Source organism: Lynx rufus, unplaced genomic scaffold (assembly GCF_022079265.1).
Source record: "Lynx rufus isolate CCGP_SWC_20201006 ecotype Redwood Valley unplaced genomic scaffold, mLynRuf1.p SCAF_20, whole genome shotgun sequence".
Classification (NCBI taxonomy): domain Eukaryota; kingdom Metazoa; phylum Chordata; class Mammalia; order Carnivora; family Felidae; genus Lynx; species Lynx rufus.
This window is the reverse complement of record NW_025814835.1, coordinates 809,829-823,325: the sequence shown is the minus strand read 5'-3', so window position 1 is coordinate 823,325 and position 13,497 is coordinate 809,829. Positions and strand designations below refer to the sequence as shown.

Sequence of the window (13,497 nt, the reverse complement as noted above, 5' to 3'; positions counted from 1 at the left end):
AGGTGGCCCACAAATCCGTAAACTCCCCATTAGCTGATGCGTTTAAACACAAGGGGACTCAGGAAACGATGTTCAGTTCTGACTGAGTTGGATCTCGTTAAGGTACTAGTTTTTCATTTTTGTTAAGGTGACCAGTTTAGAATATTTCGGTATCCTAAAGTCCAGACGTCGTTCCTATGTTATTTTGACAAGAATTCAGCCACTTATCTTCCCGAAGCATCTCTTCCCTGAGATCTAAAATCTGTTCCTTTTGTGTTTGTGGTATATCTTTGTAAATCTGAGAGCCTTCAAATCCTTTGAAAATGAGGTAGCCTTAAAGTACTCAACCACCTAACTTGATAACAGTTGAGTCGTGTTTTCTTACTGAAGCCAGGGAGATGTCTTGAAGCTTCACGTTGCTTCGTAACACTTTGTGGATGACTCAGGAGGCCGGCGGGCCGGCCGGCCGTGGGCAGGCGTGGAGTCGCGGCCACTGGAGGTAGCCGGCTGGGCTCGCAAAGACACACGAAGCCATCACTGGTCCCAGGAAGCCACGTGCAGTCGGGAGAGAAAACAGAAACTCAGATTAAGTTAAACGACACACAGCACAGGACGGCAGCGCGAAACGAGCCGCAGACGGGTGTGAGCCGTCGTCTGCCGTGCTACATGTCCAGCCCATTTTGAGCCCAAGGTCACGATAAATTTCTCAAATACTTTCAGAGGAAATCGAGGGAAGCAGAGTACGGATCCCTTGCAAAACAGACAGGAAATCCTATGCTTGAAAAGAAAATGCCCTGTTTTTCATACTTCCTTGATAACCAGTCTTTTTATTCCCGGAGTGTGAAGGATAAAGCGTTCGCCCCTGACTGACTTATCCTAACGGGGTCAGCCAGCCTGAATATAAACGTCCGCCCTGCTCTGCCTGCAGAGCCTAAGCCCTACCTGGAGTCGGTACCTGTCCAGTAATTGTTTGTGTCAGCGACGGGGTGAAGGACTCCCAACGAAGAGGCCGCCTTCCCTTCTCCTTCCTAAATCCGTATTCTGTTCCTGGCACAAAGTGCGGTTAATGTTTTGGTGTTCCTCTTTTAAAGGCCAGACTCCACTCTGAACGCCCACACTTTACTCAAGAGGAGCAGCCACTTGCACGGTCCCGGGCGCGGCCGGTGCGTCAGGGGCCCTGCGCACTCTTCCCTCTCCCAACTCTGCAGACGGCTCGATTTATCCCAGACGGTCTGTGGCCTCGTAGGAAAGGCCACGCGAGCCGAGATCAGGGGTCAGGACTAGTAAGGTGACCCAGGCTCAGCTCAGCCAGCCCCCATGGTCCTAAAATATCTCAGACCTGTAGCTGTGAATTCTGAGTCCCAACACATTGTTCTGTGTATTCATGATAAATAACCTGCTAACCGTGGAGGCATCTGGGTTATGGCTGCACTAATTGTCAAGGTATGAAGTCGGTAATACCATACAGTCCTTCGTAAACAACCTTGACACCGTTAGATGCTCAACTGTTAGGATTACTTCACTATTTTCTTACTTCCTGTTGAATATTCTCAAGATGGCTTTAGCTCTGAAATGTATGTATTCTTCCATAATTTAGAAATAATAGTGATAAGGCAAGAAAAGGAAACTAAAGACAGAAATCAGGGAGGATCCTTTTGCAGATGAAGTAATCATCTCTGGAAAATCCCGAAGCATCCCCAAAACCCTTCTAGACTAGTAAGGTTAGTTACCTAGTAGTAACTAACTACTAGTTACTAGTAGTTAGTTAACTAATAGTTAGTAGAAAAATATATTCAATAAGAAAGAAAAAATATATTTAAAATAGATTTTAAAGTATTTAAGAATCTATTTAAAAATATATTTAATCATTTGTAATTCTGTATATTAGCAATAAACAGTTGAAATCTGAGAAGAGTTTTTAAACTGCGTTTGCAGTGACATAAAGTAAAGTTGGCTTAATGGCGAAACGTGTGTGGGGTGTGGATGCTGGAGGCTGTAGGGTGTGAGAGGGGTCTTTAAAGGTCCAAAAGAGGGGTGCCTGGGGGGCTCAGCCAATTGAGCATCTGACTTGTTGATTTCAGCTCAGGTCATGATCCCAGGCTGTGCTGACAGCACAGAGCCTGCTTGGGATCCTCTCTCCTTCTGCCCTTCTGCTCCCCATCTCAAATTTAAAAATTAATAAGTAAAAGTGCAAAAGAACGTTTGTGACTGGAAGGCAGCGTGGCCAAAAGCTGACAAGCTGATTCCAAAATTTACATGGAAAGGCAGGGGAACTAGGATTATTAAAAACGTTTTTACGAAGGGGAACAAGGTTGGAAGACTCAACTGTACCCGATTTCAAGACTTTCTATTCGGTAGTAACCAATGCACCAGATAATCAGCAGACGATGGACATGTGGGCCAGTGGGGTCGACAGCCCGGAGAGAGAGCCACCGTGTCACAGCTGATCTTTGACAAGCGTGAAGGGAAATCCAAAGGAGAGGGGGGTCGTCTTGTCAACTGATGTTGTCGGAACCACTGGCAGAAATGGAGCCTCCACCCACTCCTCACATTTTGGGGGAAACGCACTCAAAACGAGTCCTAGATTTAAATGTAATACTGTTAGCCTTCCGGAAGAAAATGGGGAAGAACCACGTGCATGACCTTGGGGTAGGCATAGTTCTTAGATATGGGGCCAGATGCGTGATTCAGAAAGGAAACACTTGGCAAGTTGGACTTTATCATAATTGAGAACTTTAGTTCTGTGAATGACACTGTTAACAAAATGAAAGGGCCAGCTACAGACTGGGGGAAAATACTTGCAAATCATGCAAGACAGAGGACCTGTATCCAAAATACAGTAAAACCTTGGTCTCAGCATAATTCGTTTCAGAAACATGCTTGTAATCCAAAGCGCTTGTGTATCAAAGCGAATCTCCCCATGAGAAATAATGGAAAGTCAGATGATTCATTCCACAACCCAAAGATTCATATAAAAAATTATTATAATACTGTGATATAAGATAATAAGGAAAATACAAAATCCAAAAAGAAAAATAAATTAACCTGCACTTACTTTGAAGACCTTTGTGGCTGGTGTGAGGGAGACAGGAGGGAGGAGGTTTACTGTGTAGGACGACTTTCACTAGCACTAGTGGAATCACTGCTATCTGTTGACTCAGTGGAATCTTTCTCTGCGTGGGGGCCGTTGTATACGCTCGCCCGGGTATTAATAAAGTCTCGTCATAGACTGTATGTAACGTAACTGGCAGTGAGGCAGCAGAGGAGAGGGTCTACATCTGCAGGCGGCCTGACCTAGAAGGAAGCAAAGGACTGTCCATAGGTGCTTGGCACACGAGTGCCAGTTGTGGGCACCTTCCAACGTCCAGAAAACTCACTGATTTCTGCCAAACACTGAGGCCTGAGACCCAGCATCCAAGCATATGAGACGATCACCCACAATCCGCAGAGAGAGAGAGAGAGAGAGAGAGAGAGAGGAACCCTTGGCTCAGTTGTGATCATGTGACATTCTGCATCATGTTCTACTCACAGCAAGGCATCGCTCATGTATCAAGTTAAAATTTGTTAGAAATGTTTGATCGTCTCGCGGGACACTAGCAGGACAAGTTCCTCGCCACCCAAGGTTTTATTTTGGATAAATGTAAAGAGCCCTCAAAACTCAAAAAGAAGACCACCCAATTTTTTAAACGGGCAAAAGACGAACTGACGTGACACCCAGGGTCACGACATGCAGGTGGCAAGTGAGCGTATGTGAAACTCCCGCCACCGCTGTTGCTGGGGGGCCGGCGACGACCCCCCGGGCAGGCAGGTCCAGAGCGTCGGCTGCAGCGCGGGCTCTCCCACGGCTGACGGAACACAGGATAGCACAGCCGCCCAGACGGAGCGTGGCTTGGAGTCTCTTGTGAAGTTAGACACGCACTGAGCACGGGAGGCAGCAGTCCTACTCCTGGGCCTTCACCAGAGAGAGATGAAGACTCGTGTTCACACAGAACCCTGTGGATAAATGATTACGGGAGCTTTGCCATAATTGCCCAAAACTGCAGACACGCACTGGGATAGTGTTCAGCAGTGAGAAGAAACACCATCAATCCAGCAACACGGATGAGCCCTGAATGCGTTTTGCTACGCAAAAGAAGGCAGGCTCAAAAGTCCGTAAGATCCCATTCGCCTGCCAGCCTGGGAAGTGCAGAGTGATGGGGACAGGGGACAGGGGGGTGGCTGCCCCGGGTCCAGGTAGGGAGGCTGAGAGAGGCAGCTGGGGACAGCTGAGCTGGTACGGTGTGGCCCCTTGTGATCCCTCGGTCTCAAACCACATGACCTTCAGGTGGATTAACCTTTCCCAAAATTTGCTTGATGTTATTTTTTACAGTTTGGGTTGGTGTCTAATAGAAAAGTACTCTCGGGTCTTCAAGATTTCATGTTTAAATATTTAAATATAGTAACAAGCATTTATTCAATTCTCAGTAGTTCTGGCTTTATGCTTGCTGTCTTCTATCCGCATGAGTGTGTGCCATGATCATCTGTATTCACTTGGGGGAAACCACTCACCCCGAGGTTAGCTATGTGCCCTGGGGCGTCCCAGGCAGGACTCAAACCCGGGGCGGCCGGTCCTGAGCAGTGTCTGCCTGTTTGCCCGGACAGAGCTCCTGCTGAAGGAATATCCCGTGCGTGTGTGAGGCAGGGGTGTGAAGAGCTCCACCAGTCAGTGACAGACACGTTCTTCCTCTCCCAGAACCGAAGGGAAGGCGTGTGTGGGCCCACGAGAGCCGCTGGACGAGTGGAATGGAGTTGTGTTCGTGCACGGCACACTTGTACCCCCGAGTACGGCGAGACTCTTGCTTTCGTCTTTCAGAGCCATTAACAAGCATCACATCCAGAAGCTAGTGGTTTATGCGTATTTTTCAGGTTTTTTTCTCCAGTTTATTGTGTCGACAGTTCTTATGCCCATCTTGTAGCGTTTTGCCTCAGGAACCTACAGCCTGCTTGGATACAGGAGCTCCGCGCACACGGATACGTTCTCTTTAACAGACACCGTGTGATGACTTTGTCGCTTCTAATACAAGAAACGGCACAGATACCCCTTTGTGTCTTTCACCATGTAAACTGATCATCGTGTCACATACATAATGTTGAACAGATGTCAGCAAATCTGGCTACAGACTAAATCTCTTCGTTTTACATCAGAAAATTTAAGTTCTCTTTTAAAATACTCAGATAAAGTCGGCCATGTGCTTAATGACGTGCGCGTTTTGTTGAGGATCAAACACCTGTTGGCGTCCAGTCAGAGAAGCGTGCTTGGGAAATCGGCACTGAAAGGACCTGTGTGACACAGGTTAACGTTCTCCGCCTTTTTTAAATCAGCATTGCCTTTCAAAAACACCTGTTGTACCTGAACCTTACTTTTCACACGTACGTATGCTAAGGACTCGGGTTTGGCGTGTAACTCAGGAAGGTGCTGGAGTGGCCACACGTGTCTCACGGCATGCATCTCTTCTGTGAAGTTGTCACCTGACTCTAGGTGATCACGGCTCGGATGCAGACTGCTCTGGAGGTCGTCATGGAAATGCCCCCCTCCATCTCCCATATTCCTTTGCTGGCATCTGACGGCACTTTGACTCGGAGACCACCCACCTCCCCGGGCAGGGGGACCCTGGTCATAGACACAGCTTCGGACTCTGGTCATTTGCAGTTGACTCTTGAACCTTGGGGGGTCAGGGGCACGGATGCTCTGTACAGTCAGAAATCTGCAGATCACTTTCGACTGCCCGACATGTAACTGCCAACAGCCTGCCGTTGACCAGAATCCTCACTCGTCACGTAAACCTTTGATTAACGTGGGCTTTGAATATCATGTGTTACATACGTCACACACATCACAATAAAGTAGGCTGGAGAAAAAAACGTTAAGGAAATTACAAGGAGGGGCACCTGGGTGGTTAAGTTGGATGAGCATCTGACTCTTGGTTTTGGCTCAGATCATGATCTGTTTGTGGGTTTGAGCCCCCGCATGGGGCTCTGTGCTGACAGCTTGGATTCTCTCTCTCTCTCTCTCTCTCTCTCTCTGAAAATAAACTTAAAAAAAAATCATAAGGACAAGAAAATACATTTTCACTACCATATTTATTTAAAGAAGAACCCTCACAGTTCAAACCCATGTCAAGGGTCAGATGTACACATGAGCGCAGCTAACCTGCAACGTGGACTTATGGAAAGCCCCAGGCTCTCTGTGTCTCTGCATCTGTAAATGGGGACGATGTCTGCCCGTCTCACCACGACGCTGCATGGATGAGAACGTTGAAGCAGTGGTGTGGAAGAAACGCAGTGGTCTGTGAGCACACGCATCTATCTGGTGGTGGCCCCGAGGGGCTCTGTCCGAGTGTCTGTCGTTCTCACGGCCTTGTCTAAGGAGCATTGCCTGGGAGCAGCCCTTAGCGCCAGCAGATCAGTGCGGTTGGTTAATGGCCGAGTCTTCCCTCTTGGGTGTAGATGTCTTCGGGACGGAAGTCAGGCAAGGCCGCAGGCCGTGCTCCACCCTCCTGGACGCATCCCGAACGGCCCGGTCTAAGTTGCAAAAGGGAAGGTGCCTGTACGAAAACCACTCTGTCTGTCACTCTTGGACTCGTTTCCAGAAAGGATCTCAGGGTTCATAAGCTCCAACTTGAGCAGAGATAGACCGTCCGTTTTTATCTGGAGAAACTAAAAAATGAACATGGAGATGTTTGTTGGGAAGAAGTAAGGGCGTAAATGAAGTTGTTTTTACGACAAAGAAAGTCTTCATCTGCTAGTGCATTTAAGCGTTTGCTTACGCACATCCACCCCGAGCGTGTGGCTGCGGGTCACCAGAGGTCAAACGAGACATGGCTGTGTGTCGCAGGTGCACACGGGGGGCGCGGGCAGGTTGTGGGGGGCGGGGGGTTGGGCCTCGGGGGCCTTTTAGCATTTGTGCTCATTCCTGGCTGTTTGAAAAGCTGTGTGTCACGCGTGTTCCGCTCTGTTAACTAAGATATTCCACTGTTTACCTCTAGGGGAGATCCTTGTCTTTTAAGACCTTCCTCGTCTGGGTTTTGATCAGCATTTACCAAGGTAAGACGGGCCTGCCTCTCCGGACGGACGCGTCGTGTCCTCTAGCACTGCTGTTCTCACCCCTCGGTTCAATTCCAGAAGGTCACAGTTCCATCAGCAGCCCCGGACCCCTGCACGCTGCAGTGCAGCCTGATGTTTGGACTGGCGCGCGTCACCTAAAAACTGACCTGTTTTTAATGAACTGTTAATCCGGGAACATCTGCACACGCACCTACACATTGTGTGCCCCACGCAGTGGTTTCCCTTCAAGGGCGAGAAACCTCACTTGGGTGGAGAGGAGCCGGCAGCCGCCTGGGCTGGGTGCTCCCGACAAAGGGGAGGTCGCGGACGGTCAAGTAACCCCGCGTGCGTTCCCTCGAGGGCGGAACTGCCGGTGGGAGAGGCGCCGCGGCCTTTCCTCCAGGTTGCAAACGTTCCTGCGCCGCTGCTTGGGGCCACGTGTTGTTTTATCCGTAATCCGGAGCTTCCGTAAATCGTCAGTCAACGCGACGTGTGGGGTGCACGCAGTCCCGTATTTTAAGTGTGACTCGTGTCAGGTGCTGCTTCTGCGATGTCGCCCCGCTGGCTTGCACGGCGCTCGTTTCGCGCCCTGATCGGAGCCGCGTGTCCCCCGCTTGTGTGTTCCAGGTGGCATCCTCATGTACGGGGCCCTGCTCCTGTTCGAGTCCGAGTTTGTGCACGTGCTGGCCATCTCCTTCACGGCGCTCATCCTCACGGAGCTCCTGATGGTGGCCCTGACCATCAGGACGTGGCACTGGCTGATGGCGGTGGCCGAGGTCCTCAGCCTGGGCTGCTACGTGGCCTCGCTGGCTTTTCTGAATGAGTATTTTGGTAAGTTGCCTTGGAAATCTGGTTTGTTCAAAGTGTTTTTGAACATTTTTTATTGTTGCTTCTTACCACGTCGTCTTAAACCACAGATCACAGTAAAACCCACGTCAGAACACTTCACGACACAAAAAGCTTGTTTTCGTGGAAAGATTAAAGTCCTTGTCATAATTTGAAAAATTCAGATCGTCAGCACGCTGGCTTCTTAAAAGACACTGAAGATGACCGTTTCCACAAGTCTCCACGGTTTGTCGCTCTTCCCAGGGGACGGGCGGGCTTGTCCCCGACACGGAGGCCACAGGGCCCCACGGCGGCGGCACGAAGCGCCGTGGGCACTGTAATGGGGTCACTGGGCACGCTCACCCCCACTCCGCTGACTCTGGCCTAGCGACCTTGACAGGGTGGCCTCACAGAACCTGTCCCCACAGGTGGCTGCTGGTCCACACTCAGACTGTGGCTCTGGTTGCCACCAGGCTGGTCCCGGTCACCCTGCCGTACAGGTCGGAGGGAGAGTGGGCCAGAGTCGCCCTCACCTGCCACCTGATGCCACCTGCCCAGGACCCGCCCGACTGCCTCGAAGCGCTTCCCTCGGGAGGGACTCCTGCCCGGAGAAGCCCCACGCGGTCCCTTCGTCACATTGTCCTCACCACACGGCAGCTCCTCCCTCCCTGTTGCCAGTCTCGGGCCTTTCCAGCCGGAGGTGGACGCCCAGTGGCCAGTTCCGTCGGGCGCCGTCCTGGAAGGGAGTGATGTGGCCTTGGGACTGCAGGGATTTTAGAACTAGGGCAGTGAGAAGACAGGATATGGTCAGATGAGCCCAGAGGTGATGTTTGTCCTTCGGGCATCACTGTCAGGTGCTCGGGCCTCCCCCCACCCTGAGCCCCGGCCCCCGCAGGGTGGAAACGGTCCTTGGGTCCACACTGCACGTCAGAAGCTCAGCTCAGTGACCGCTTTCCCGATCCGACGTGGAACTTCCCAGGGGACTTTGAGAAAAGGGAAAACTGCGTCGTGTCCCTGGTGGTTTCGTCAGCGCCAATAACCACGGCAAAAGACGCTGCCTGTTCGTACCCGCCGTCGCTGTGCCAAGCCACTCAGTCGCGCTCTCGTGTGACCAGTGCAGAGGACTTCCCAGCACCTCCCCCCCGCCCCCCACCCAGAGCAGCAGAACTGGGGTTGTCGCCTCAGGGCCTTGTGACATCAGCCTGTGGCCGGCCTCCAGACAGCCCCTCGTGTGACTGTGGTCTGTGCGGGCCAGCCCTCCCGTTAAGTTCACTCACCGGGGATTCCGTTCTGTCACCTGCCCCTCGCGGCTGGACGCCCAGCCCGACGGGCGCCTGACACACCCCGCGGAGGTTCCCAGCAGCGCGTCGTGGCTCCGGTGCGCAGAGAGCAGACAGCTGGGGAGGAGCCCTGGCGGACAGACAGCCGCAGCCCCGGAGGGGGCACAACCCTCGGAATGAGAGGAGCTGTGTCCGGTGGCCCAGAGCAGGGCGGGGGGAGTACGTGACAGCAGAGGCGTCGCAGGAGTGGGAGATACGACCAGGGGGCCCTCCCCGAAGGTGAGCAAAGAGGCGGAGAGAGAGTTCGTGGGGTGCAAACCAGGAGGAATACAGGGCCCTGCCCTCGGCCACCGGGATTCCCAGGAAGAGAACACACAGCATGGGAATGAGTTCGGAAACAGCACAAGAAAAAGCCAGATCCGAAGTCCCTGTGTCTGCGGGGGGCAAGATGGGATGCACACGCGGACCCACCTTCCTCGGAAGCTCCAGACGCCCCCGAGGATGGGAAGTCCCCACGGCTTCGAGGGAGAGGCCAGAGCAGCCTCTGCGGGCGGTCGGGAGCGTGAGCGTGCCCCGCAGAGGCGTCCGGGGAGTATGAGTCGCTGCCCCAGGTTCCGAGGGCAGCCTGCACGGGAGAGCGGCTCCGGCCTGGCCACGGGGAGAGGAGGGGACGGAGCGGATGGACCCGCGCGCTCCGTGAAAGCCACTTCTGGGAGCGCTGTCGGAGGCCGCCGGCCGACAGAGGCTGATTCCCGGGCCCGGCCCGTCTGCAGAAGAGCCGGGGGCTTCCAGAAGGTCTCCGTGTTGAGTGGCCTCTTTGGGGGCAGGTCACGGTCCTGGCAAGGGCTGTGCTCTGGGGCAGCACCGAGGCGTCGAGGGCACCGCCGGGCCGGGTCCAGGCTGGCCTGCGCGACTCCAGCCAGCGCCTGACACCCGGGGCGCGTGATGAGGCCGCGTGCCGTGGGCGCACCGCTCCTGTGGCTTCGCGGGGCATCGGGGCAACTTGCTTCCTGGGCAGGTGCAGGACCCCGCGGGAGGGAGCTTCACGGTGAGGGGCGCGGGGCGTGGGAGTCACTCGGGTGAGTGCCTCCGAGAGCCAGCGTCTTGCCGTTGGCGCGTGTGGGGTTGCGGCAGGCGGGAGGAGGTGAGAAGGTAGAGTGCCGCGTGGCCCTGGGGATGAGGGCGGGAGGACGGCCCTGGAGTCTACGTGACTTGCCCCCCTTCAGATGCTGGCGGGCCCTCCCTGATCAGCCGTCGGCTCAGAGCATCGCCTGTGAGTATGTCGACGTGTGTCAGAAAATTCGTCTTGAGGCAGAAGCCTTGGTCCCTGAAAATCAAAACGGCGACGTTTTTTCTGTGAGTAAGCAGCGTTCTAGGCCACGCCATGAGTCTTTGGGGCAAAGTCGTCTTCACCAGGAGAGAAAGAGAAGAGCCTCAAACTGCTGTGGAAGAGTGCGACGCAGGCACAGTCGTCTGGGGTGAGGACTGATGGTCACGCACAGCAGCCCCTCCCGGAAGCACGTCTGCCCTTCGTGTCAGGACCGGTCACCAGCGACCTTCGTGTCAGGTGCGGGACCTTCCAGTAGCCGTGTGCACACGGCACCTGGGGAAGCGCCACACACAGCGGGTTTTGCCTTTGAGACTAAATCCCCCGGAACCTCGAGGTCTGGATCCTATAGGGAATGTTGGGGGATGCGCCTTAAAGTTGCAGTAAGTTGGGGCGCGTGGGGGCTCGGTCGGTCGATCGTCCGACCCTTGATTTCGACTCAGACCGTGATGTCACAGTTCATGGGATCCAGCCCCACCGCCCCGACAGTGCGGCGCCTGCTGGGGATTCTCTCTGTCCCTCTCTCTCTGCCCCTGCCCTGTCCGCACTGGCTCGCTCCCTCAAAATTAGAAAATAAACAATTAAAAAATGAGTAAGTTGCCATGAGTCCGTTACTGTCTTTCAGTTATGGTTTAAAACGTCTTACGGGGCGCCTAGTGGCTCAGCCGGTTGGCCTTCTGACTCCTGATTTCAGCTCAGGTCATGATCCCAGGCCGTGGGTTGGAGCCCCGCATCGGGCTCCTCACTGGCCGTGGAGGCTGCTTGCAACTCTCTCTCTCTCTCCCTCCCTCCCTCTCCCTCCCTCCCTCTCTCTCCCCCTCCCTCCCTCTCCCTCCCTCCCTCTCCCTCCCTCCCTCTCTCTCTCCCTCCCTCCCTCTCCCCCTCCCTCCCTCTCCCTCCCTCCCTCCCTCTCTCTCCCCCTCCCTCCCTCTCCCTCCCTCCCTCTCCCCCTCCCTCCCTCTCCCTCCCTCCCTCCCTCTCTCTCCCCCTCCCTCCCTCTCCCTCCCTCCCTCCCTCTCTCCCCCTCCCTCCCTCTCCCTCCCTCCCTCCCTCTCTCTCCCCCTCCCTCCCTCTCCCTCCCTCCCTCCCTCTCTCTCCCCCTCCCTCCCTCTCCCTCCCTCCCTCCCTCTCCCCCTCCCTCCCTCTCTCTCCCCCTCCCTCCCTCTCCCTCCCTCCCTCTCTCTCTCTCCCCCTCCCTCCCTCTCCCTCCCTCCCTCTCTCTCTCTCCCCCTCCCTCCCTCTCCCTCCCTCCCTCTCTCTCTCTCCCCCCTCTCCCTCCCCCCTCCCTCCCTCCCTCTCTGCCTCTCTCCCCCGCTCACGCTTTTTCTAAATAAATAAGTAAACTTTACAAAAAAGCAACACTGTATGCCGACACGACAGGCAGGAACACGGAAGCACTGAAACCACCATTACAGATGCATTTCCCATGGTCACGTTTACCGCTGACAGCTTGCGAGGTCCTGGTACCCCCCTTCGCCTCTCCTCTGTCGTCCCCGTTCCTGGCCTGTTTTCAGACAGGTGCAGGCAGAGTGTCTCCGGAGCTTTCTTAGCTGATGTTCTTGCTTCTTTCACCAGGACACAAATTTAGCGGAAGAGTTGGAGACAGGAAGTGATGACCAGTCTCCCTCGGTTTCTCGCTGACTCTCCTTGTGCCGCAGGCTGGCGTTGGGCTGTTCCCCGCTGAGGTTCCCCCACCTCTGCTGGGTGAGGGCAGGTGCCCAGGCCTCTGCGTCTGCTGCTGAGAATCGCGTCCGTCAGGGCGCCGTGCATCCCTCCCTGCGGCTGGTTTTGCTTTTCTGTCTTTAGTGGTTGAGGCCCTGGAAAACGCTGGCAGGGTTTTTCAAAGCACGGTTAAGTCCAGACCATATCTAACCGTCTGCGGGCTCGGCCCGGCCGTCGACGCGTGTGGAATCCGTGAGTCCTGCCAGGGCGAGAACGAGCACTGAGTGTGGGCTCCTGCACGCGCCTCCTCCCAGGACGCATCCGGGCAGCCCGGCTTTCTCCGCCTGGGCGGAAAGGCGAGCCTGCGGGGCCCCGGGCTGGCGGCCCCACCCGCCAACACAGAGGTCGCGGTGCGGGGGGTCACCTCCCAGACCGGGTACGACAGACCGTGCCGAGCCTCCACCCGCCGGAGGGCATCTGGGGACGTCGTACTGGGTCTCTAAAATCTGGTTTCCGTTTCTTTGCTGAAAGAGCCCATCACGCCAGGTGCGCGGGCCCGTCTCTAGCGTCTGCGGGGACGCGCCACGGCCGCGGGTCTGCCGCTTCGGGCCGCCTCTTCAACCTGTTCCTGCCTCTTCCCTACAGATGTTGCCTTCATCACGACCGTGACCTTCGTGTGGAAAGTGTCGGCCATCACCATGGTCAGCTGTCTGCCGCTGTACGTCCTCAAGTACTTGAAGCGGAAGCTGTCTCCCCCCAGCTACACCAAGCTCACGTCCTAGGCCGGCCACAGCGGCAGCGCGGGGGCCGTGCGGGGCTGCGGGGAGGTCGGGAAGGGACGAGCCCGAGGGCCCGGGGCCCCCGCCGCCTGGACGCTCCCGGCCCGCGTGGCGAGTCGCGCTCACCGTTGCTCACGACTGCGTTTCCGTGTCAAACCACTCACGTTTCTTTCGAAAAGAAGCCTACTTCTCCCACTGTTACTGTAAAGCATTCATCTGACTCTCGTGTTCTGAGAATTAAAGTGAAAGTTTATTTAGCATTTGGCCATTTCCTAACATTCAGATTCTTTCTCCGATGTCACCGTAGAGAAAGCCCCTTCACTTAACCAGAATAAAGTCTAGACGCCAAACGCTGGTGTCTGTTTGCTGCCGATGCCTCCCCGCCGGTCACACTTCCCCCGCGGGGACTCGAGTTCCCAACGTGAAGGGCCGCGTCTCCACACGCGCTGCAGCCAAGCCGGAAGAGGGGCCGCGTCTCTGCACTAAGTCCGTGGCCGCCACCAGCGATGTGCGGTCGAGGGCGTCGCCGCCAAGTGAACCCGCTTCTAACGGGGAAACCCCC

General features: G+C 55.1%; 1 protein-coding gene across 5 annotated transcripts in view; it reads left to right on the top strand.

Moving 5' to 3' along the window:
• ATP9B (ATPase phospholipid transporting 9B (putative)) overlaps positions 1–13,285 on the top strand; it is a 257,177-nt gene extending 243,892 nt beyond the window's left edge. For 4 of the 5 annotated variants that reach the window (XM_047086323.1, XM_047086327.1, XM_047086325.1 and 1 more), the window contains 3 exons: positions 7,005–7,062; positions 7,690–7,893; positions 12,802–13,285. In XM_047086323.1, the coding sequence (XP_046942279.1) occupies positions 7,005–7,062; positions 7,690–7,893; positions 12,802–12,938 (399 nt within the window). In that variant the 3' untranslated portion in view covers positions 12,939–13,285. Of the gene's footprint in view, positions 1–7,004; positions 7,063–7,689; positions 7,894–7,979; positions 10,987–12,801 lie in introns of those variants that run through there. The other variant, XM_047086324.1, reaches the window with a different exon arrangement.
• The last annotated feature ends 212 nt before the right edge of the window (positions 13,286–13,497 follow it).